This window comes from Zeus faber, assembly GCF_960531495.2.
Source record: "Zeus faber genome assembly, chromosome: 4".
Lineage (NCBI taxonomy): Eukaryota > Metazoa > Chordata > Actinopteri > Zeiformes > Zeidae > Zeus > Zeus faber.
The window spans coordinates 22012004-22038219 of NC_137191.1; the positions used below are offsets into that span (position 1 = coordinate 22012004).

Below are 26216 nucleotides of genomic sequence, written 5' to 3' on the forward strand. Positions count from 1 at the left end.
AAATGCAAAAAAATGCAAATTTTATGACTTGAACCAGAAATGGGTTTAAAAAGCTTTTTGACATGGCCAAACTCAGTGTGTGTGTGTGTGTGTGTGTGTGTGTGTGTGTGTGTGTGTGCGTGCGTGCGCATGTGTGTGTGTGTGTGGGGGGGGGGGGGGGGGGCGGCGTGTATAAGCTTTTGTTGGCCTTTACTGGTGGGGGAAATGTCTGTGCAAATACAAAACACTCACTTTCCAACCAATCAACAAAAAGCTGACCAGAAAAAGAGAGAGAGAGAGAGAGAGAGAGCGCGCGCAGATCTGGGGATGGTATCCGTGCACTTTTGGAGGGTGTCCAGAGAGCTCTCCAGAGAGCCAGAAAGTGGGAAACGACCGCAATTACAGGAAACAATAATAATAACGTGTGGAAATGAGGCGATACCTGGGATAACACAGTTTTTAGCACTCCTCCGCCCTCCTGGAGCCTCCACCCATCTAATGGTTTTAGTATTCTTGGCACGATGTAGGCACGGGTTTTGAACAACAACTTAATATTTTAGGATTATGTGTCGCGGTGAATATGGTACCATGTTTTTCTTGGTCGTTTTAATATCGCAAAGGGGATTTTTTTTACATTCCGACGTTCTATGTCAAAGTATAGCTCTTCTGCAATAGGTAGACATGTTTATTACACAGTTATTACACCATAATTATCATATTACAAGTATGACACTATTACACAGTGGCATAAAATTACAGAGACAATTCGATTGCCAATGGCAATTAAGTAATATTTCATGATCCTGATGACTGTGGTGTATTGTTTCTTATCACAATGTGGAATACTCCATTCTGATTGGTCGCTGGGGGAAGCCAGTGCTCAGTTATTTATGAATAATCTCCACTGTCTGTTAATAATGACTATTCTGTCACAGCCACTTCTCCACCTGGATCCAGCAACCTTGTTTGACCCCGTCTTCGTGCGAATCCTTACACCAGCAAGTGGCGCCATCTAGTGGCGCTACATGGAAACTACAATGGAGGACATGAAGGGTCGGCGTTTATGTCCAATTCAACACTAATAACATTACATTTTTAACTATGTTCGCGACATTGTTGTGATCATTTTTCTTTGAGGAAGCTAGTAGACTAGACATAGCTGTGATAAAAAAATCCTTTCAAATCAATATTCCGCATGGGGGGTATTATTTTATTCAGTATTAAGTGGAATAACGTGCAGCCAGATGGTCATTATCAGCAAGATGACCCCCATCAGAGCCATACACGCCCCTGATCACCCTGCCGGGGGCTGTTTGGTGATAACGACCGTCTGGCTGTGCACACTATCCCCAACTTATTTAAACAATTTCCCAGTGCTGTATTTCTCTACTTTTTTTATCGCTGTGGGTGTTAAAGCTACGGTCTGGGTCCGAAATGGAGCCGGCGTCATTGAAAATGTCCGACCAGAGAGTGTTGTAACGGGAGCTGTTGAGGAGGCAGAGCGTATGTGTGTGATGTTTGTCGTCCTTGCCGGTCGCACGCACACACACACACACACACACACACACACACATACAGCTGAATCAGCGCCGACGGCCACATAAGGGCTTCAAAGCAGGCGGGTGGTTGTTATCTGATGGATAACACCTCCAGTTCGGGTGCTCCATCTTCCTTTTGATTTCGTGCTACTGACGCTATTATTCTTATTATCTGTCTTGTGTGTCAGTTTGAAGCCACGAGCAGCGGTGTTCTGCAGCTTCCCAGCACCGGCGCCTCTAAAAGAGGGGGTGGTGGGAGGGAGGCGCCTTTCCTGCCTCTCCGGCTCTCAACGGCTTCCAAGAACGACTTCCGTCAGGATCTAGGAATCACTCAAGCCGGAATCACTTAATCCTGAGTCACGGCCATCGAGCTGTCCCCCACCCCCTCCACATTCCTGTGTTGTTTTTTGTTGTTGTTTTTTTTTTTTGTTTTTTTTTTACTGTTCTCAGTCAATAAATCCTTCCTGCTTAGCGGCCTGATTGTTGCCCGAGTCGATACGGGAACCAGAATGGAATTAGGAAAGAAATGATGCGGGGGATCCGCCGCCCTCGGTGCAACGACTGACACCGATCGATGAGGAAATAGATCGATTTCTTCTTTTTTTTTTTTTTTTGGCACATCACTTCGATACTCCGCAGTGATCCCCAACTCATCCCCCTCCACCGCACTGAAACCTGCCAGTTACATTTTGTGGCAGACGCGTCGCGGTGACCCTGCTGTGCATTTGGAATTGAATTAGTGACGAGCATGAAATCAATTCAAAGAAAACAGCGAGTTGGTCAGAATGACAAAATGGTATGTTTTAAGAAACTGACATTTTTCATTCTTAGGCCTCACACACACACACACACACACACACACACACACACACACACACACACACACACACACACACACACACACACACACACACACACACACACTTTGAGGTTTATCTGTCTATTTTTCAAAATAATAATAAAAAAAATTGTACGTTAAGAGTGAGCTACAAGAGTAATTTAGTTTTTAATTCGTGTGGACGTCCATGACCCACGTTCAGTTAAACGTCATTCATCTCAGAGCGCTGCTGTCCTCTAGCGGTTGGATGTGGCCATTAACTGCATAAAGTCCAATCTCAAAAGCCTTTGAATTGCATGCAAAGCTTTCTTAAGAAGAGAGTGAAACGGCTCCATAGACAGTCATGCAAAACAGTAATACTTTATTATACTATAGAATATATTATACTGAATGCTGGATTTTTTTTTCTTCCATTTTCACTATGGATCATAAACCAGGACTGTACTTTTCAGAGATTCATTATAATAGCACTTTGGACTGTTAATCTGCATTATGCTTTGCACGACACAGTTCAAGATTTTTCAAGGACATGCGGACACCCTACACTGATCAGCCACAACATTAAAACCACTGAGGTGGTTCTCGTTCCAATGGCACCTGTCAAGGGGTGGGATATATTAGGCTGCAAGTGAACAGTCAGTTCTTGAAGTTGATGTGTTCTCTCTCTCGGTCGTCCTCAGATAAGCTTCCATCGGAGGCTCCAATCCTTCCGGTTCTCCATACACCGGGCCAGCTCCGAAGAGCTTTCAGCTCCCGCATCCTTCTTCAAGACGTCCACATACGTTAGCGCTGAACGTCCTCGCGAAGGATGCCCGTGCGTTGGTTCCCATAGGACCAGCCTGCTGGCCGGGAGCTCCCGATGTCTGTGGCAGTGGCCGGCCAGCCTCATCCTCCTAGATGCTACCTTCTTGCTGAGCCTTGGCAGTTGCCCGTACAGGTCCTTGTTGGTAATGTGGATGTTCTGGTCCACATTCAGAACAGCTCGTAGCATTCTGGTGTAGCACCCATCCAGGGACTTCTGCAGGGTGGGTGTCAGGGTCCAGCTTTCGCAGCCATTCAGGAGGACAGACTCCACAGTGGCGTGGAATAGGCTCAGCTTTATGTGTCGAGGGAGATTCGAGCACCACACTCTTGACATAGCGTTCAGGGCCCTCCACGCTAGTGCCTTCCTGACCTTAAGTTCCTGTTCTGTGCAGTTCACCCAGGAACTCAAGTATTTGAAGTCATTGACCTCTTGCAGAGCGTTGCCATCTGATGTTGTGATCGGCGGATGGTCCATGTGGAAGCTATAGGTGATTACCTCAGTCTTCTTTGCATTCAGTCTGAGGCCAACCTTAGCACATTCCACCTCCACCCTGTTCAGGAGTTCCTGTGCCTGCTCCACGCGGTCAGACACCAGGCAGATGTCATCTGCGTAGTCCAGGTCTGCCAAGGCTACAGCAGAGCTTCTTCTAGACTTCCTTGGTGTAATTGTGAAGCCAAGCTCCTGCTCCCGCCCGTTGATGGCTTTCCTGAGTACGTAGTCCAGAGCTATGATAAAGAGGAAGGGGGCAAGAGTGTCTCCCTGCTGTGATGGCTAGACGACTGGGTGAGAGCATCTCCAAAACGGCAGGTCTTGTTGGGTGTTCCCGGTATGCAGTGGTTAGTACCTACCAAAAGTGGTACAAGGAAGGACAACCGGTGAAGAGGCGACAGGGTCATGGGCGCCTGAGGCTCATTGATGCGCATGGGGAGTGAAGTCTAGCCCTTCTGGTCTGCTCTGGCTGCGTAGCTGCAGACCGGTCAGAGAGCTCATGCACTCACACATGTCCACATGTCAGCACTGGACCACGGAGCAATGAAAGAAGGTAGCCTGGTTTGAAGAATCATGTTTTCTTTCACATCGTGTGGATGGCCGGGTGTGTGTGTGTGTGTTGTTCACCTGGGGAAGAGATGGCACCAGGATGCCCTATGGCAGGCGTCGGCAACCCGCGGCTCCAGAGCCGCATGTGGCTCTTTCATCCCTCTGCCGTGGCTCCCTGTGGCTTTGAGAAAATAGTGTGAATAAATAATGGCTATTTAATTTAAATGCATTTTATTCTATTTAGTTGGTTTTTTTCAATGTAATAGTTATGATTCTGGAGATTTAGGTGATCTTGTAACATTGAAATAAAACGTGTTTTAATATTTTGTCGATCAAAATATGCGTCGCACCTTGTATGCGTCACCTGTTGCCGACAGCCTGGTGACTTATTTTGGAGCTCTCGACCCCCCGCTAAGCTAACCACGGATACATCCAAAAAAATAAAAGTTTCTGAGGAAAACAGAACGTTAAAGTTCGTTTCATGGAATGCGGAGTGGAATCGAGACATGGAATGCCATTCCCGACACCCATTTGAACATGAACAAGTACGCATTTGGGGTCCTGTCCATCTTTGGATCCACATACTTGTGCGAGCAAGTGTTTTCCACCATGAACTTCATAAAAAAGCAAAAATGGGTCGCGGCTCCCTGATGACAGAAAACAGTCATGTGTGAAGCTCAGAGTGACATCATACAGCCCGGATATGGAGAAGCTCTGCAGTGACGTTCAGGGGCAGAAATCGCATTAAGCAGGTGAGAGAAACGAGCTATTCATTTTGCAAATACAGATATTTATATGGGACCTTTCACTGCTATGCGGATGATACTCAACTTTATCTCTCCTTCCTGCCCGATGACCCCACTGTCTCCACGCGGATCTCAGATTGTCTCGCTGACATATCCACATGGATGAAGGATTATCATCTTCAACTAAACCTGGCGAAAACGGAACTGCTGGTCTTCCCGGCCAAACAAGGTATTTATCACAACATTGATATTCAAATTGACTCTATCTCTTGTTCCTACCAAGGCTGCAAGGAATCTAGGTGTCATTATTGATGACCAACTGACATTCTCGGACCATGTTGCCGCCGTCTCCCGGTCCTGCCGCTTCGCACTACTCAACATCCGAAAAGTCAGGCCGTACCTGACCCAATATGCCACTCAACTGCTGGTACAAACGTTGGTGATGTCCCGTCTCGACTACTGCAAAGCTCTCTTAACAGGCTTGCCGGCCTGTGCGGTGAAGCCACTGCAGATGATACAGAATGCAGCGGCGCGACTGGTGTTCAACCAGCCAAAGAGGGCACATGTCACTCCGCTGCTCATCGAGCTCCACTGGTTACCTGTGGCCGCTCGCATCAAGTTCAAGTCTCTTATGCTGGCCTACAGAGTGATTGCTGGGAATGCTCCCACCTACTTAAATGCTCTTGTAAAAGCACGTTACCCCCCGGATGCTGCGCTCACCAAATGAGCGTCGCCTGGCTCTGCCGGCCGTACAACCACGGCAATCCAGGTTATTCTCATTTGTAGTTCCACGTCGGTGGAACGAGCTGCCAAAAACCACCAGAGGAGGGACCTCCCTCTCTGTCTTTAAGAAGCACTCGAAGACCCAGCTCTTCAGAGAGTACCTCCTCTCCTAACTTACAATTACTTAGCACTTAGCACTATTCTCCCTTGTAAGTTGCTTTGGATAAAAGCGTTTACTAAATGACTAAATGTAAATGTAATGATGACATGTAACTGATGTAATTGTGTTTCATATTCAGGTCGATGTTTGACTGCGGCACGCGACTGAGGAAATACACTTAAGTCGTGATAAAACAAACTGACATTTTTTTGCCCCTTATAATTAAAGTGAATACTTTTTATTTTTTCAAATCCACAAATAAGTGAAGGACCTGCATTTTGTATTTGATTTCAAAGAAAAATGATACGTGCCAGTATTCTTTTTTTTTTTTAGAGTTCAAAAGAATTGAATGTTTTGCTGTGTCAAGCACAGAAAAAAAATGACCGTCTTTATCAGTTTGTAGTTCTTTTATTTCATAAATGTTACAAACTACAGTTCTTATATACTGTACATAGCATAAGTGTAGTAAAACTATACTGTATATCCGGTGTTATCTTCATTATAGCGGTCAAATAGGTTTTGCGGCTCCAGGTGGGAATCACGCCCAAATGGCTCTTTTACTGCTGAAGGTTGGCGACCCCCGCCTATGGGAAGAAGGCAAGCCGGTGGAGGCAGTGTGATGCTCCGGGCAATGTTGTGCTGGGAAACCTTGGGTGCTCGCATTCATGTGGATGTTGCTTTGACACGTACCACCTACCTAAACATTGTTGCGGACCAAGTACACCCCATCATGGCAACGGTATTCCCTGATGGCAGTGGCCCCTTCCAGCAGGATAATGCACCCTGCCACACAGCAAAAGATATTCAGGAATGGTATAAGGAACGTGACAAAGTGTTCAAGGTATTGACTTGGCCTCCAAATTCCCCAGATCTCAATCCGACGGAGCATCTGTGGGATGTGCTGGAACAACAAGCCTGATCCATGGGGGACCCACCTCACAACTTACAGTACTTAAAGGATCTGCTGCTAACGTCTTGGTGCCAGATACCACAGGACACCTGCAGAGGTCTTGTGGAGTCCATGCCTCCACGGGTCAGAGCTGTTTTGGCGCAATGAGAGGGAACAACACAGTATTGGGCAGGTGGTTTTAATGTTGTGGCTGATCGGTGTATCTAACCATTATAATGTGTTGAATGAGGAATGGGTTTTAGCACGCTGTTCATCTAAACGCCACTAGAGGGCTGTTGCAGAAACCCCAGACTGGATGGAAGTGAATGGAAAAGAAGGAAAAGTTCATTGCACAAACACTCCATTATTCTACTATGGTTTTGAATAATCTGGTGCTGAGTGGTGGGGGAATCAAGTTTAGCTCTGCTCGGGGCTGTCTGTGATGGAGACCACCGTACAGTTATATTGTTTAAAAGCTGTGAAGAGCCTCACTGCATTGAGAAAAATGTCCTTTCTGTCGAGAGGGCAAACGACCCATTTCACTGTAGAAGGATCAGTTTAATCTCAGGCTTATCTTTTAATTAAATCAGCATTATCAAATATTCAAAGGAAGATCCCTGCCCTCGCCTCAATGCCGCCAGCTACTGGTGGCTCCTAGTAAGGGTCAGCGTTTATATAGCTCTCCACTCCCCTGGCCCCTGCTTTTCAACAAGTTTATATGGTCTCTGGGGTCCCCAAAATTAGTTTTTGATGTTTCGGGGCGAGAGACCATATATTGACTTATCAGTTACAACAAAGGCCGTATCTTTTTTTTCTGAAAATACCACTCCAATTATGCTTTAGAGCCATTGTAGCATGCCTCTCAAGCATCCTGTTCCAGGACATGCTGTTTTTGTTAGTGAAGCCACCCTCCTGAGGTGCCTAGTTCTGTGAGCCAGTGGGGTTTGAGCTTTACTTCTGGGTTCTGTTGTATTGAGTCTGCAACTTCCACTGACCTCACTTCACCAGTCCACCAAAATCTGTTTCTGAACAAATTTGAGGTGAGAAATAAGCAGTTGCTGGATCTTCACTCATATTAAATCTACAAGGTCTAATTCAAAATTTTGTTCCGACTTTCACCGCAGTGTCCGTAGAAGTGCGGAGCTTGGAGTAGTGCTGGATACAGCAGGTTTTGGGGCTTTTTTGTTTCATTCAATTACAGAAATGTCAAAAAATGTAATTAAATAAACACATCCATGGTTTTGTTTGGAGAAACGCGGAGCGCATCGAGCCGCAGCCTATAGGGCGGGGACACACACACACACACTGTAGAGTTGGACTGTAAAGCTGAACGGCTTGTTTCACCACATGTTTTCTGAAGTAGACAGCTCACAAAAAAACTGACTGTCTTGTTTCAGAGACACAATGTAATGTACACAAGCACTGAAAAAGTGAGTTTTCCATGATAGGTCACCTTTAATAAATTTCAGTAAAATGTAGACAAAAGACAGATTTTCCTCTCTTGGCCTTTAAAACTTTTATTTTCAATACAATTTTTCATATATATATATATATATATATATATATATATATAAAAATATCCACCACAACTCGGAACATCTATTGAAAAACCTTTGAAAGACAAAAGACATTGGATGTACATAGATGTTTTAAGTTAACACCCATGCTTATCACAATGCTTTAAAAAGGTGAAACATGTGAAGCCTTTGAATGTTATTGAAAGTGTACTAAAACAGAACATTTGAAGTATAAAAGGAAATGTCCAGAACAGAGTTTTACAAACATTTCTATACATCTTTAAAGTTATTAATAACAAAAACACACATGCCATTTAAGATAAAGTGGTAGTGTCTCTTTCCGTAGAATGTTAGAAAATAGACAATATATCCTTACAATATATAAAAACAATATAATCCAATTACTGCATAAAAAGCAACAAAACTTAATTTCTGCTTGTGTATAAAGTGCATAATAATGCACCTCTGAAGTCCCTGAAGTAAAAAACGCTGTAACATATAAACACGCTGAGTTAAGATTATTAGCATTTGGCATTCTTCTTATTTTCATTGGTTTAGGCTGCAGTTCCTCCACGTTGCTGGGGAAAAAATAGAATTAATAAAAAATAAGTAAATATTTTTGGAATTATATAAATAAATATCCATTTTAACAAATAATAAAATATTAATAAATAATGAAACTGTATTATAATTATTATCAATATACAAATTAATTGTTTGATTATTTATTTTATCATTATTTCAATTATTATTATTTTTGTGATTTGGTTTGCAGACAACCAAAGAAAATTGATGGATTGGACTTCTTTCCCAAATCATCGCTATGGATAATTCAATCAGTATTCTGAATTCCTAGCCGATTCCTTCCACTCACCATGGGCTTCATCTCACGCCTGTCACCCTCGTCTGATTTGTTTCGTCCCATCTTCCTGCTGCTTTCGACAAATTCCTGCGAGAAGGAAAAAACGGAAAAAAAAAAAAAAAAAGCCAAATCAAGCCCCAAGTCATGTGAGTCTTAGTTTTTGCAGAAGATCAGGGGAAGTTTCAGCTAAAGTTGCAATTTGATACCTCTGGAAATATATTTCACCTGGTGATGCGAAAATCAATAATCAGCGTTCAAAAGGAACAATTTGTTCGTTGCATATTTTAAGTTTGTAGAGAACGATTCGCTGGCGGCAAACAAATCTTTTCAAAATTGCTCCGGAGTCTGGAGCCACTCCAGCAAAAGGGTTGTTTGTTTTGTTTCGTGACTCAGTAATTGAAGCCAGGCACACAGGCATTCAGTCTCAACTCTTGATTTGTGAACAAAAAGCCAACTCAGCCACACAAACTCAGAATCGGAAAAATAGAACAACTGCTCTGACGGAGTGATTCACCAGAGGGGGAATTAAAAACAGAAATATGAGTCAAACTTCTCATCGTTTCCCCCTTCACCGCATCCAACGGGACATGAATGCGTCCCCGGTGCTCACCATCAGGGCCTTGTCCATGTAGTACTCCCTGCCGGAGCTGCCGTCGTTGTACTTGGTGTCCACGGCGAAGCAGAGGAAGAGCACGTCCACCACGATCTCGAAGACGGACAGGAAGCAGTGAGCGACCAGGAAGGCGAAGAGGCAGACGATGAGGAGGGGGAGCACCCACACCGTGTAGTCCCTCTGGTAGTTGAGGGACAGAACGCCCACGAAGGCTGTGCACGACACCACCAGGACCTGGAAGCAGAGGGGGCCCAGGATGAGACTTGAGGGGGTAAATATGTACGGACGCGTCAATCGGCAATGTCCAATAGAAAGGGAAGAACGCCCATCTTCAGCATTGAAATGGACAAACTATTCCACCCCTGGCGGTAGTCCGTGGGACCACGTGTCGTTTACACCTCCTTCACTATGTGTTGTCAATGTAAAATCTACTCATGGTAGGATCGCGAAAAACTTAAATATTTGTCGCAGAATAAATGGTGTCAATGAGGGAGTAATTGGCATTTCAATTGTTTCATTTGAAATCTAATCGATTGCATTCTTATTAGCAATTTATTGATAGGTAATTAATCGTTAAACATTACATACAACATTTATTATATAAAAAGATACATTCCACCCCCTCCATCAACAACGACGCTAAGATCACGTGTGGTGATATTTGTGCGGGACTGCATCGCAATATAACATTTTGGACGTGGCCCAAGCCTATCGATGAAGCAACAGATTATGCAAATATCGGAAAAGACACAAATATACAATATTGATGGGTAGAAATGGGTACGAGTTGAATGTGAATAGAAAAGCTTTGTTTGGAAATTCAATATAATTTGGTTAATAATAACATAATAACACAACACTATAACTATACATGCCAAACGGTCTAAAAGCACTCACTTTGCACAAGATCTAAACGTGAATTAATTTACATTTAATATTAATTCCAGCCACAATTAGCAGACCCCAACATGTTGAAATGCCTTCAAACTGCAAAACCCATCCCCACCTCCCACACACTGGGGGTTAGGGGGTTTGCGGGTGTGGTCACCTTAGCCAGGAAGAGGGCAAAGTCCCCCACGGTGTTGATGGCGGCCACTCGCAGGGCGTTCTCCACCAGGATGGCGAGGGCGTCCCGGGCGGAGGTGCAGAAACTGGTGCTGTTGATGGCTGTGGCGGTGTAGGCGTTCTGAGGAAGCATTGGAAACATTGTGAGCACCTTGGATGTTCCATGCTTTTATTTATTGGTATTATATCAGACTGTTACTTATATTATTATTATTATTATTATTATTATTATAATAATAATAATAATAATAATAATAATAATAATGTCAGAATGTAAGTTGTTGATACAGACGGTCTATTTTGGTATTGCCTCGTTTTTTTTTTTTTGTTTATTATCAGTTTTCGTTACAGGTTTCTTTTTGTCTGGTTTATTTTAGGTCAATATTTTAGTTTATTTTACATGCAAATATCTTTATTTTCTTGTTTATCTTTAGGTTTATTGTATATTCCACATTTTTTATTGTTTACTGTTCATTTTAAGGTATATTATATGTTGCCAAATAATAAAAATCATATGAACCTGGTTTATTGTTCATTTTGTAGGTTTATTTTTAATGTTTGTTGTTAATTTTTAGGTTTATTGCATATTGCCTCTTACCGCTATTGTTATTCTTATTACTTTATTATTATTGTTGTTTGTTTCTGATGTGAGCTGCTCTGACAATGGAATTTCCATCCAGGGGATGAATAAAGTATCAATCCATCCATCTCACCTGATTCAGGAAGGTGAGGCACTTCTCCAGACACCACAAGCAGCAGATACAGGACTTCAACACGCAGCGAGCACATGCATTTTCCTAGAAAGACAAAATTCATGTAAAAAAAAAATATATATATATTTTGCGATACTGGCCTTTTAAGATACTTTGAAAGATACCGTAGATCTGCGGTTCAAGTCTGAAGTCTAGAGCCTCACCTTCCCTTTCAGCTGGCTGTGGATGTACATGAGGATGAGGCGGGGGATCTTGACCAGGGTGATGATGAAGGAGCCTTTAGCGATGGTTCCCAGGTGGTAGCGAAACGCCCTCCACGTGGACGACAGGACGGGCGTAGAGGGGAGCTCGGACTTATTCCTTTTGAAGAAATGCTGGAATTTATTCCTCTTGAAATGTACGGATGCATAATGAAAGAGTTGCAAACGATTCGTTCAGAGGGACCAAATTGTTTTAAACGGCCGTGGAGTCTTTAGTTTTGTTCGCAAACTGAAAATAACTACTGTAGATTCAATTTGTGTAAAAAAAAAAAAAAAAAAAAAAAAAAAAAAAAAAAAAAAGAGTGAAGTCCTCTGTAGCTTGTGGAGGTGGTGTACCTGGTGAAGTAGTAGGTGACCACGGCTCCAGCAATGATCATCTGCTGGAAGGCCAGGATGAACTCGCTGATCCAGATCAGTCCCACCACGTGGTACCACACCAGGTACTGGAACGGCTCCTTCATCTGGAACTCCACCAGGCCCGTGACGTTGCTCTTCAGAGGGGTTCCTACCAGAGGAACGCAGGACGGATTTATTAGGATTGGACAATGCCAACGTTTTCACAATGAAAGCTCTGGTTAAGAACTCAAGCTCCCCACCAAAAATCTCTCAGAAAACAGCCCCGGATACACACATGAACTCACAATTAACAAATACTGCTTCTTTATTCTACTTTTATTCAAAATCCACAATAAAAGCTGAGTCCCTTTTATCGACTGGGTATTGAACACGTTAGGGCTGTATGCGACTCAGAATTTTGTCAGTCAAATCCGATTCCGCTGTTCAATACGAGTATGCGACCATTTGTTGGCGGAGGGGGCGGGCGATTGGGTACCAAGATGCGTACTGCAGCGATGCGGCACCCGTGACCGGCGTGCCAGAACAGTGTGTTTTTATTTTAGATGTAGGTTTTTTTATTTTATGTCGAAACGAAACCGAGCAACACTTTCCGTGACCCTCTCCCCCATCCCCTCTCCGAGCGTGATGCCGGAAAATAATCTTAACGTGTCGTGCCCAGTTGCTTTGTCCTTCGTCCGCACACCGTTTTTAGTTGTTGTATTTGGAGGAACGCGGCACGGCAACCAGGGTGCAGGGAGAGCGATTCATACATATCAAATCCGGGGGTTGGTTGCCAGTTGGTGCCAAATACAAGTGCCTTACCCCATCAGAAAGCTGAGACCCTAAGAAATAAGGTGACGCAGAACTGAATAACTTGAAAAGCTGAGATTTATGCAATTTTGACGATTGTATGACAAGCACTATTTTCTGAAAATGGCTAAGACAAAAACACAATTATCTTCAATGTACCTGGACATCCCATACATTTTCTGAATGATTTAGGTGTCTAGATTGAGAGTTTCTGTCTAGAGTTTCATGAGGCTGTGATTATCCAAGAGGCCGCAATAAGTCATTTTATCCCATTGAAATGGTTACTAGGGATGCAACGGTACACAGTGTGTTATCGAACCGGTTGGTGCGCCCTCTACGGTTCAATACGCACAGCTAAACCGCGGTATTACAGTATCATGGTAAAAGTCCACTGGATGTGTTGATGCAGCCTACGGGCGCGGCGCGCTGTCTGGTTTTTTGATGTAGTGAAGCGTCCCAGACGCGGCGATGTTGTCGGGAAGAGAGGAGGAATATTGTTCAGAACAGCGATTTAAACACTTAACACACTTTTATAATACTGTGACACTTGGCAGTGTCGACCATCCAGAGACATAATGAAGGAGGCGCAGGCGGAACCTCTGTGTAAAGCAGAAGCCGGTTTTATTTCCTGCCGTGAGGCTTACAACTACCCCGGGGTTGAGGTCGCCAGTCGGAAAATAACCCCCTGGGATGGGCGCGTCCCTTTTTTTATTATAAACTTCTCTTCAGACACTCTCTCGCTTCCTCGCACTAGTGTTGGGTTGTTCATGAATGATCCGGCTCTTTTGTTGGAACAAAAGGAATTGAGTTTCGCTGATGAGCTCTTGTTTCCTTTTTTGCCAAGTTTTACAACCCACCAATTAATCTTTTTTATTTTTTATTTTTTTAATATAAAGATACCGAAACCATACTGTTACCGTGGCCCAACCACTGTGATACATACCAAACTGGACTATGGGCGCATGTTTTTGCATTAATTTTCTTGACATTTTTGGACTGTTTTGGGGTAGGAACTCGGATGGAACGATCTGTAACATGGTATGATATGGCTTTTTGCAGATGAACTAAAGAGCTGTCTTTTCTTTGCAAATTTGGAGGTGGGGAGGGGGTTTCTGAAAGACCATTAGCCCCAAATCCCTTTACCCTCAAAGATGTCCTTTAACATCACCTGCCTTCAAAGCACCAAGCAATATTAGAGCTCAAGAGTCAGGCTTTCCGGGAGCACGTACCTAAAATAATCCAACTACAAAAGCATTGAAGTAATTTAACCAGTTTTTAAATCCACGGCTCCATAGACTAGAATCCTAAATTGTATTCAAACTCTGCCTGAGTGAAGGAATGAATGTGAACCAGAGAGTGGGTGAGGATTGAAGAGGTTCTTTGATTCTCCTCCCACCACACGGCACCAGATTCCAAACAGAAGTAGGAGTGCGGCCACGCCACCGAATCCAGACCAAATGTCACAGCATTAATGTTCAAGACGTTAAGGAATGGACCCAATGGCAATGAAATCCAAAAACCTTTTAGAGCCAGTGTTTACGTGGGACCTGCATTCTGAAGCATGTTGCTTGCGTTGTTTGGACTTTATACGCAACTAGGCCGACACTCAACAGATGATTCTGCAAAGCCGCATCCTGACCTGAGATGCCCAGGAAGAGCAGCACGGAGATCCAGTAGACCCAGAAGAGCATGAGGCCCAGGAAGGTCCAGAAGGGCTGCAGGGCCAGCAGGGGCATGTGCAGGAACACCTTCCCCGCCACGCTGAACAGGGCGATGGTGAGGGCCACACGCTTCCTCATGAAGAAGATCACCAGCAGCAGGACCACCTGGAGAGGAGCATGGAGGGACTGGACTTCAAAATCAAGCAACAGGATTTGGGGATATTGGAGTAATGCCGAGGGACAGAACATTAAAAATTTGAGATAGCATTGGCACCTATCCCGACACACAGTACACAGTAGATACCAGCAAAAAAATCCAAGTTAAATACGATTCGATCCTCTAATGAATCTCGCGTGAAATATCCTTTGCAACATGCGATTCAAGTTTAAGGATTATTTTACCGCAGTGAAATGATAAAAAGGGCTAAATCTAAAGGCTGTGCAAAACAAAATAGGACAAAATAAATCAGAAATAAACCAACAAAAAATAAATAAGGAAAAATATAAGCAAATAATTATAGGCAGGTTAGATATAAACAAAATAAATCCATAATCACAAATTATACATTTATTGGTTTATATTTCCACGTATGTATATTAGAAGCGTAATGTAGGCTATGTGATAACAGGATATGGTTTTCTTTTCAATGCTCTAACTTTGCTAAAATTTGTACTGTAAGTGACACTTCTCATTTTGTGATGGTTGAATCTGGTTTCATGTCATTTTGTTGAAAATGTTGTTGAGTTATAGTTTGAGCAGTTTGGTACTTTTAGACGGCCATCCTACGCAAGTGGATCAATATTAATAGCTCACATATAAAAACACCCTTTTAAAGCATAAAAGCAGTTAAAGAGGAAAAAAAACAACATTTGGATTTGTATCAGCAGGTACTTAAGATTGCAGTCATTGCATCAGTAAAAATATCGGAAGTCAGATTTTAGTATCGGTAAAGAAAACGTATCACGCCAGGTATGGCAAGTGGCGTTTTTCTTCCTAAAAAGTTAAATATAACCAATATCCCTTTCACAAAAGTTGTTTTTCTTAGCCTAATTAATACAATTCTCCCATTAATCTTCAAATACTTCATTTCCACAACAGCAGACAGACACCCTGCTCGTGACATATTACACATGTACCGTAAACACAGTAGATATGATGGCGTAGATCAGCAGGGCTCGGACGTTGTCGGCGACGACTTCTTTCCCAAACACCGACGCTTTGTTGTCGTTTAGAGCTTTTCTGTGGTCGGCATACAGCCACCAGAGGACGCCAGTCCCACCTGAGACATAACACAGCTTTTAAGTTTGCTAATTCATGCTAGTCGCGAATCAGTATATAGCATTGTAATTGAAGGTGAAAGAAAAATAAATAAAAATAAAAAAAAGACATTTCGGCAAAGACCTCACCAATGGAACCAAGAATGACCAGGATGGTTACGATCCAAATGAGAACCTTGGAGATGTAGCGGATGACGACCATCATCATCAGCGAGAGAACTGGATTAAGGACGAGAAATGATAACATTTTTAATAATTATTTAACAGACAAAAAAAAAAGATACACTGATACACATGGTATATATACTGTATATAACATTGGTATATATCACCCACACTATATGACCAGATGTTCCTCATTTAAAAACTGAAAATTAAGTCAAACCCATATTTTATTGTGTATGCAATATTTTGAAGTGACCAAACTGTACAATCAAACCTAACACAACTTTAAATTTTAGGGTTTGTTTACTCTTCAAAAAGGCATCATTTATTTTGTTTAATCAGTAAAACAAATCCCATATATATATTCACTTTCAAACATCTCACACACACACACACACACACACACACACACACACACACACACACACACACACACACACACACACACACACACACACACGGGCACGTCAGCTCAAAATTAACTGGCTGTTGTATGTGCTGCAAATATTTCCAACCTCTCTACTTTTCCAGATTTAATATATTATATAGATTGAGGGTGAGATGCACTTTTTTTTGTATTAAAATGGTGAAGCTGTTTACTTAGCAAATTAAATAACCTTTCGAAAAAAACATGTAAATAATCTTGCCATCAGTCCCTTAAAATAAAGAGTTGTCCTCATTGGAAAAAAATAAAGACATGTTCCTTATTTTATACATAGTTCAAGAAATGTTTTTCCATAAAAAAAAATACACTAATCATGAATGAATCATGAATACGCAATGGTCAGGGCGTCCATTTTCCATGGATCAGCACCATTGAGAGCCTATCTTCCTTCCTATTGGCTGTCGCCGGCGCTCTGTACTGCTCATTTGCATAAAGTTGAAACATGTTCAAGTTCAAGTTCAAGAGATTATTTGTCACATACATATACATACAGTCATACATATATGCAGTGAAATGTCATGACACCCGGTGATTACGCACAATAAGCTCTAAAAATACTAAAAAATACCAAAATGTACATGCTCAAACTTTCCTTGTTGCCTTAAAGCCGGTCGTCGCTCCGCCTACTGCAGCTGGATGAAGCCGAGCTCCGTTTAAAATGCATTGCAGCCTGTCGCTTTAAGCGTCCTGTCGCAGCAGTGTAATTCTACCATTAGGCAGCAAGTGAACGGTCGGTTCTTGAAGTTGAGGTGTTGGTAGCAGGAAAAATTAGGAAGTGAGTAGCGCCAAACAATAGGAAGGAAGATACGCTCTCAATGGCGCAAGTCCTTGGAAAAATGGACCCCACTGCATTGTTCCTTTTATTTCTTTTTTTTAATGAAAAATATCATTTAAACTATAGACAAAATAAGGAAAATGTAACTTAATGTTTCTTCAACAAGGATGATTCTGTATTTTAAGGATGGATGGCAAGATAATTTATGTATTTTATTTCAAGGGGTTATTTATTTTGCCAAGTAAACAAACTACACCATTTTAATAAAAAATAAGTAGACACGGCCCCATCTATCTATATAATGTATATTAAATATGGAAGAGGAGAAAGGTTTGAAATGTTTGGTGCGCCCACAACAGCCAATTTTAAGCAGACACACCCTCAAACGCCAGGTGCACAGAAGCCCTGTCGCCGGTGGTGTGACCCTAGCATGAGGATGTCAGCGACTTTGACAAGGGCCAAATTGTGATGATGAGACAACGGGGTCAGAGCCTGTCCAAAACGGCAGGTCTTGTGGGGTGTTCCCTGTATGCAGTGGTTAGTACCTACCAAAAGTCATCCAAGGAAGGACAACTGGTGAACTGGCAACAAGATCATGGGCGCCCAAGGCTCATTGATGTGCATTGTGAGCTTAGGCTAGCCGGTCTGGTCTGATCCCACAGAAGAGCTACTGTAGCACAAATTGGGGAAAAAGTTAATGCTGCTATGATAGAAAGGTGTCAGAACACACAGTGCATCACAGCTTGCTGTGTATGGGGCTGTGTAGCCACAGACCGGTCAGAGGGCCCATGCTGACCCCTGTCCGCCACTGAAAGCGCAAGCAATTGGCATGTCAGCCTGGTTTGATGAATCACATTTTCTTTTACATCATGTGGATGGCCGGGTACGTGTGCTTCGTTCACCTGGGGAAGAGATGGCACCAGGATGCACTATGGGAAGAAGGCAAGCCGGCGGAGGCAGTGTGATGCTCTGGGCAACGTTGTGCTGGGAAACCTTGGGTCCTGACATTCATGTGGATGTTACTTTGACACGTACCACCTACCTAAACATTGCTGCAGACCAAGTACACCTCTTCATGGCAACGGTATTCCTTGATAAGGATAATGCGTGTTTGAGGAACATGAGAAAAAGTTCAAGGTGTTGACGTGGCCTCCAAATTCCCCAGATCTCCATCCGATCAAGCATCTGTGGTATGTGCTAGAACAACAAGCCTGATCCATGGAGACCCCACCTCACAACTTACAGGTTCTGCTGTTAATGTCTTGGTGCCAGATACCACAGGACGTTTTCAGAGGTCTATTCCCGTATGATCTTGAAGTTCCTAGATCCTAATTCTCTGCCACTGGGCCAAACTTAGACATACTCCGTGTTGGCAACCACATAGACATTTCCTGTTATGATTGAAGCAAGACAATTCCCGATGCAACGACTTCCTGCCAGAGCCAAACATAGGGCGAAGGTACGACGGCGGAGGCCAAAGTAGCACAATGATGACTCACATTAACCCACTGATGGAAACATGTATGATGTGCAGGCATAATTAAAGATACAGGATACCTAGCGCCAGAACGCAGAGACCCAGGATAATCTCCTTGCTGGCCAACACGCCGGCGATGACCCTCTGGATGATGCTGCTGTCGTTGATGAAGTTGACGAAGGCCTGGGCCAGCTCCGCGTAGCAGCTAAGTTCCGTGGGGATGCAGCGGTGCAAGGCCCGCACCGCTTTACTACAACCAGGGAAAAGAGAATTTAACGGGCGACTTGCTGACTGGACACAGGATTATCAGGAGTATCATTCAGTATTTCTGATTACCTTTGAGTAACGGGGAGTTTGGGGCATTTGGTGAACCTCTCAGAGTGGCTCGGGTACCTCGTGGGAGAGATGTCGTAGGAGCAGAGTTCGGATCCTGTTGGAGAAGAAGTAGGAACGTGAAGACAAGTCCACCAACGCCAGAGGGAATCTTTTCGATGTGATCTTACCGCCTTCTCACCATTATTTAATGCAAATTTCTTAATGTCGGCGTACGTCTTGAGTTCGGTGTTCGGACACTTAGAGACGCAAAGAGCCAAGGACTTGACTCTCCTGTTGATGAAGTCTATATTACATGGATCTAGAAAGAAGACATACCTGTTGGGGAGATATGACTAGTTGAATTTCAAGATGTCATAGTCCTAATCTACCCACTATCACCACCAAAGAAGAAATACTACCATACACTCTCTATCTGAAGTCACGTATATGCACTCGCTTGGATAAGCGATGCAAGACCCGCCAACGATTCTTTCGTGACAAACAAATCTTTTAAATGAGTCAGGAGTCTGGAGTAACTCAAGGCACAAGAGTCGTTCTGACAGACGCGGAGCAGAATTGACTCTTTTGACTCTCGTTCGTCGTTCACAGGAAGTCCTCTCTCACTCAAACCAACTGAGGCAAACAAATTAAAAGTTGGAAGAATCAAACAAATCTTATTACGGAGTCCCTCGTGAAGAACCAACTCTGGGGGGGAAGAGCCGAACATTTTCATCACTAGCTTGGGATTGTTTTGCCGGGATGCATGGAAATATGACAAATTTCTCAGCTGGCTAAACAGATGCCGCTTTGTGGCCGAGACACTTTGTTATTCAAAGCCTCAAATGGGAAATCTGCCCATCAAGCCATGCGCCACGACTCATTGTTTCCAAGGCCGTGCCTTCAAGATGCATGTCGTTTGGAGGCTAATCGCTCAAAAAGGAGTCAAAGAACTCATTCACTGAGTTTGAAACATGAGAATTACCCGCAGTCAACAAGGAAAATACATTTTTAACGACTGACTTCTTTTCGCTCTGGTCACGGCCGCTTAGCTCTATTCCCTCGATCTTGGCGTTCTTCTTGCCGCAGATGTTGCCGTAGCTGTCGTAGCCGAAGATGATCCTCGATGCCCCGCCGGTGGCGATGGTGTAGCCACAAATACAAGCCTGGGGGTTTTAGAGAAGGGTTTGTTTGTAACTGTAACTATATTGTGGAATGGAACTAGATCAATGTTACCAAGCATAATTGTTTTACATTTACGTCCATCTGCTGGTGTCAATATATGCACTGCAGCTACGGTTTAAGAGCTTTTGCACGCATCTTGAATATTGCAATTAAGTAAAACCATGTATATAAGCTAACAGTCTCCCAAATGGAGTTGCAATGATTTGCCTTTATATAAATGGAAAGATAGAAGATGAGATGAGCCTATAATGTGAAGAACAATCTGAACTTGGTAACATTTGGGTAAACTGAGAGACTTACGACATAACAAAGACAATAATAATAATAATAATAATAACAACAACAACAGTCGGTTTATTTTTTCCGGGACATTTACATATTCCTAGGAATTTCTTCCAGTGAGGTTTATGCAAAAGGTACCTGGCAAAATAAACCAATTACGATATTATGATAAACATCATCATATAATCATAATATCAGAAAGGAGGCGGACCCCGCTACCAACAAATGCAAACAGTATAAAGAGGAGCAACATAGATAACAAATACATTGAATGGCTGTTACTTATAAAGTGCCAGCTAAATAAATAAGGGATATATATATCAAATACAGGATTTTACAAACAAATAATCTGACGGATTTCCACTTTAAACCTGGCAGTGTTTTCAAAGATGTTGGGTGCACTGAGAATAAAATACTTAGTTAGTGATACTTGTAGTTAAGTACATGAGGCCAAAAAGAAAGACAAAAATGTTGTCTCATAGGCTTCCATAAAAGTTCATCTATGTAGTTTCCAAAGTGACTTTGAAGGGATTTAAAGAGTTGATTCTGAAGCCTGGGGTCCTGGGGTCCAGGCCTCCAGGTTTCGCTCATTCAAGCCGCAGCATGAAGGTTTCTTCTGCAGGAACTCACCATCCCCACGCAGAACACGGTGAAGAGGATCAGCCAGATGACGTCTGTGCAGCTCCTCTGCTCCAGGGGCCTCCACTCCCGATCACCAGCCTGGAAAACAGAATTGAAAGCACTGGGACGAGGACCAGGAAAAGTTTGACTTGGCCGCACCAAGTCATTCGCATGCACATGCCGTCACATTTGTGGGTTCTTTTGAAAACTGTCCAAGTATTCCGTGTTCAAAGTGCAGAGTGTGAATATCGGTGGAATGACCACAATGACATTTATACTTAAGTAAACTTCTATAAGTCGTTTCTTTTAAATGTACACGAAGTAGTAAAAAGTAATTGTCATATCCAGTGCCCTTATGTACTAAAATACGTCATCAAGGGCTAAGTACTGAGTTGTGCAGACAAAACAAAATGGTTTTTAGGATAGAATACATGCACCTACAGTGCGATGTTTGCTTTAAATTGTCGGGGGAGTAAAAGTCGAAACTCTGCCGAAAGTGACTGCACATAATGTTAGCGAGAGAAAGGTTGTCGAGTAGCACAACCACGGGCGTGTAGTGAGTTGCGTCGCACCACTGACCTCGGCGCTGCTGCAACAGCCCATGCTCAACGGCCGCGGCGAAGACTTGGACCAAAAAACAAAAAAAAGTAAACTTTCTCCCGGCTTCTGTTTTTTGGTTGTTGTTGTTTTTTTGCACCCTGGGTCCAAGTTGTTCAACTCGCAGCCATTCCACTGCGCAAGCTACTTCTTAATTCAAAAATCCGCCGCACGCCGCCTCGGTTCCCTCAAACTTTTCGCACCCGGAGCCGCAGCGCCCGCTCGACACTGGGTGTGGAGCCAGGTGAGGCCGGAAGAGGGTCGGGTTTCACGGGAGCGGCGTCGCGGGACTGGGAGCGGCTCGTCCGCCGCGAACGACTCGGGGGGCGGGGGGGGGGGGGGGTCGGGAATCCCTCCGGCCAAAGAGCGGGCGAAACTCGCTTTGTGTCGAGCGAGCCGCGGGTCGGGGAGCGGAACGACTCGTTTTCGGCGAGTCGAACCTTTCCCCACTACAGGGGCGTGGCGGTCTCTGGTGACTGGTTTGGAAGGCGCGGGCCGGGTTGTGGCGCCCCCTAGTGGAGAGCTGAAGTAGTTGACGGGGGAAGAGTGGACACCCGTTGCGATTAAAAGTTATTAAAATATTTTGTTTTCGTTGCATTGGTGCGAGCGCCTGGCAGAGCCTTGCATTTCACATTCGAAAGGGGCACTGGTTACGTGACTTTATTATTATTATTTATTTTTATCGCTTTTTGGTCATTTTCAGTGCTCCGTGTCCCGCCGACACTTGCACTCTGAGGACTCGGTCATCGCTGCTTGCAGCTTTAATTATTATTATTATTATTATTATTATTATTATTATTATTATTATTATTATTATTATTATTATTATTATCACGGTCTGGACCCCTAATAATAATAATAATAATAATTATAATCATCATCATCATCATCATCATCATCATCATCATTTTAGTTTTTGTTAGTCGTATACAAAATAGTTTTGATAAAGGGAGTAATATCTTGTTTTAATTTTTTGTGCATGCGCATCAATAAAGACTTTGGCAATCAGAAATGTAAAAATGAATTGAATTAATGAATTGCCATTCAAAAGAATTCGCACCGGAATAATTTACATTTCTGACCTTGTTTCTGTCCCCCCCTGCAGTCTGTGTTATGCAATTACAGCCAGTCTCCAGAGGAGTCTTTTCAAATCTATTGTCAGTTATTTTTCAGTCATAACCACAAGCAACAATTTTTGTACAACATAATATAATTACAATAATTTAGCAATATAAATAATATGATTATATCATATAATATCTTTACATTTCTGAAAACAGAGGGCAAGGTCTCCAATTTTCACGTTTTAAATGAAAATGAAAAGCAGCACTATTTGTTATGGTATAAGAGACGTTTCCCTTCCTGGTAATATTCCAATATTCAAAAGAACAATCATATACATATATTTTTTTAACAGATGTATCAACCTCCTAAATCTCTGTGGGGTTTCTGGGTTTGGTGTAGTTTGCTGAGCTCTTCTCTTCCTGAGTGGGTTGGAGTGTCATATTTCCTGAAGAAGAGGTGTTTTGCCCTTTCTTTTTCTCTTTTTCCCCCTCCCAAAGGTCCGTCCTGCGTAGCATAGGAGACCTGATGGCAAGATAAATACTTGGCTGCGGTCATCCCATCCACTTTGCACCCTATAAAGGCACTTGAACATAAAACACCTTTAAAACACGCTTCTCTTGCAGGGAAACTAATTCTGCGTGTTATGGTTAAAAGCAAAGGTTCACCCATAACTTTTGAAAATAATAGTAATTACTTAAACATCGATTCAATAGGGTAACCTGATTAATAAATAAGTGAAATTAAAATACGAGGGCAGTAACATATATATATATATATATATATATATATATATATATATATATATTTATAATCATTATACCATAGAGAAAGTAGAGAAAAATATTGTATTATTATTAAATTATATATAATGTAATAACAAATAATAACAAAAACTTTAGAATAGCAATATAATAAGAAATAATATTTGATTGTATTTTATAATTGTTTATTTTATTTTTCCATAGTGAAAGTACATTTTTAGTATGTAAAGTGTGTGCAAAAGCATATTGATACCCATTTGTTATTTTACTGTGAGTATACTTGAAGTGTATATTTTTGGGTACTACTTACTGACTTTTATGTACTCATTTAAAGTACAGCTTTTGTAAACTAGTCATCAATATGCTGTTAACTGTAATCTATATATAAAGTATATTGAAACATATACACATATATACCATACCTATTAAAAGTGTTGTTTAAAATCTTAAATACACGTTTTTCCCCACTTGGGACATCATCAGTAACATCATCTGTTTGACTCTCTCTCTCATACTGTATATCATAATGAATCTTCTGACTCCAACTCTCAAGCATTTCCTGCCGATGATGCTGTTGTAGCGACCGTATCCAAGGACAACAGTGTTTTCCAGGATCCCGGTGCCAGCACAGCTGATGGAGCGCAGAGTCCCGGGTGAGGTCAGGGTGATGCACGACCCGGGGTCCTGTCCAAAACAAAGGTTTGTTCCTGATTAACGCCACGAAACAGAAGAGCTGAAGATAGGGTACTTGTGCGTAGACTATACAGAAACCCAGCTACATTTCTGCAACTTATATAGGTCGTAAGGCGGTTTTAATTTTTCTAAAAGGACTGATTTTATTTCAGAGTGGCAAGTACACACACCTGCGTTTGGGCAATCTTCTAAAGCAGAAAAGTGAGAAAAAAGTGTTTTCCAACATCAGGAGCTAGACCCCCAAAGGTAGTCGACAGAAATGTCAGTTTGGATCGCGAAACCGTGGATGATTTGAGGTGTATGTTTCCTAATAGCCAAGTATGTTCAACAATCCACATTGTTGAGTGCTCAAATATAAATTTCCGCAAAATCCATCACTATAAGTTCGAATTTAGCATATGCCCTAAAAACCTTGCTCTCTCGACCATGAAAATGGAACCGATTCAGGCAAAAATTTAAGCCGACTGCCACAGTAATAAATATGTAAAAAAGCAGGGTCCATGAGGGGAAATAGTTTGGGAAACCCTGCTCTAAAACACTGGAGATGGTTTGGTTTCCCGCATGTTAAACGGCTCCGTTCTCCATCGGTTGACCTTTATCAAAACTATTTGATTACGCAAGCAGATGCCAAAAAAATCAAACAGTAAACCACAGCATTCCAGTCCACGTGGCACTGCTGCTGTCTTGCAATTTTTGAAGGATTTACAATTCCAAAAGTTCCCATTCAAAGCCATTTGTGACTAAGATAAAAACCTCAATGATAATTCTGTTTTCACTCCCTGCATAAGGCATGTACACTGTCTGTTTGATCCATAGATCCCAAATGGAGTCCAGCTGTTGCCCTCCACCCACAGCCCTGACCCTCATCAGAATGTGTAGGATGAACACCGTTTTTCAAGCAGGATACAGGAAAAGATTCTCCACATAATAGATATAAGAACAATAATTCATCCAACATTTGTGGGTCTGCACTGATAAGGGACTGTTTCGGTTTCCCTGTGCCAAACAAACCCCATTATTCAAAGATTCAAGAGATTTATTTGTCACATTTATATTGCATGGTGTACAGCATGTAGTAAAAAAGGGTTTTCGGCAAACTCCAGAGACTGTGCAGGGCAGAGTGTTACACACAAAAAAAAAAGAAATAAATAAGAAAAAGAATAAAAATAAAAAGTAGGAGTGAGATAAAATAAAAAAAATATCTTTATACAGCATTTAAAGTATACCAACAACCAGCCACATCCACTATGTATATGTATATGTTTATGTACATAGTACAATGTTTGCTGTGCAATGTTTGAGAACTGAGAAAATTTATATCGGGAATACCAGGGAATACTGGACAGATGTGCAAGTTATACATTACAGCAATCAACGACGGAGACTATGTACATTGTGCAATGTTTGAAAACTGAGAATAATATAATAAATAATAAATATTGAGCATGGTGGACACAGTATTTATATGTGTCCTTATGGCTTGGGGGAAGAAGCTCATTCTGAGTCCCTCTGGTCTTATGGCAGCAGAGGCGTCTGCCTGACGGCAGCCACTGGAAAAGACCATGGCTGGGATGGCGGGGATCCTTAATAGTCTTCTTAGCCCTGGTCCTGCACCGCCTGGTGTATAAGTCCTGAAGGGGGTTGAGTGCCGTCCTGGTGGTAAGCTCAGCCCAGCGTACCACTCTCTGCAGGGCTCTGCGGTCCTGAAGGGAATAGTTCCCATACCAGGCGGTGGTGCGCCCTGACATGATGCCCTCGATGGCGCCAGTGCGAAGTTTTTTTATGGATCTTTGGAAAGACTCTGAACTTCCTCCATTGTCTGAGGGGATAAAGGCGGTGTGGTGCCCTTTTCACGAGAGTGTCCGTTTTAGATGTCCATGTCAGGTCCTCGGTGATGTTTATACTGGGGTACCGGAAGCTGCTCACCCTCTTGTCTGGAACGGTGTCGCTGACGTTCAGGTCGAGGCTATTGGCCGGGCTCCACCGCATCAGGTGATGCCAGGTCCT

The 26216-nt window shown here is 42.7% G+C and overlaps 1 protein-coding gene across 1 annotated transcript; it reads right to left on the bottom strand.

The window, feature by feature from the left end:
- Window positions 1-8236: 8236 nt before the first annotated feature.
- LOC307229746 (choline transporter-like protein 1) lies at window positions 8237-21964 on the bottom strand. The gene is made up of 16 exons (XM_079999802.1): window positions 21673-21964; window positions 21103-21192; window positions 20029-20171; window positions 19208-19344; window positions 19030-19123; window positions 18774-18943; window positions 15961-16050; window positions 15691-15833; window positions 14532-14718; window positions 12083-12251; window positions 11690-11846; window positions 11487-11570; window positions 10757-10894; window positions 9706-9942; window positions 9108-9182; window positions 8237-8811 (listed from the first exon to the last, which is right to left on the bottom strand). Exons 1-16 carry the CDS (start codon window positions 21694-21696, stop codon window positions 8788-8790), a joined length of 1962 nt encoding a protein of 653 aa, XP_079855928.1. The 5' UTR covers window positions 21697-21964; the 3' UTR covers window positions 8237-8787.
- Window positions 21965-26216: the final 4252 nt, after the last annotated feature.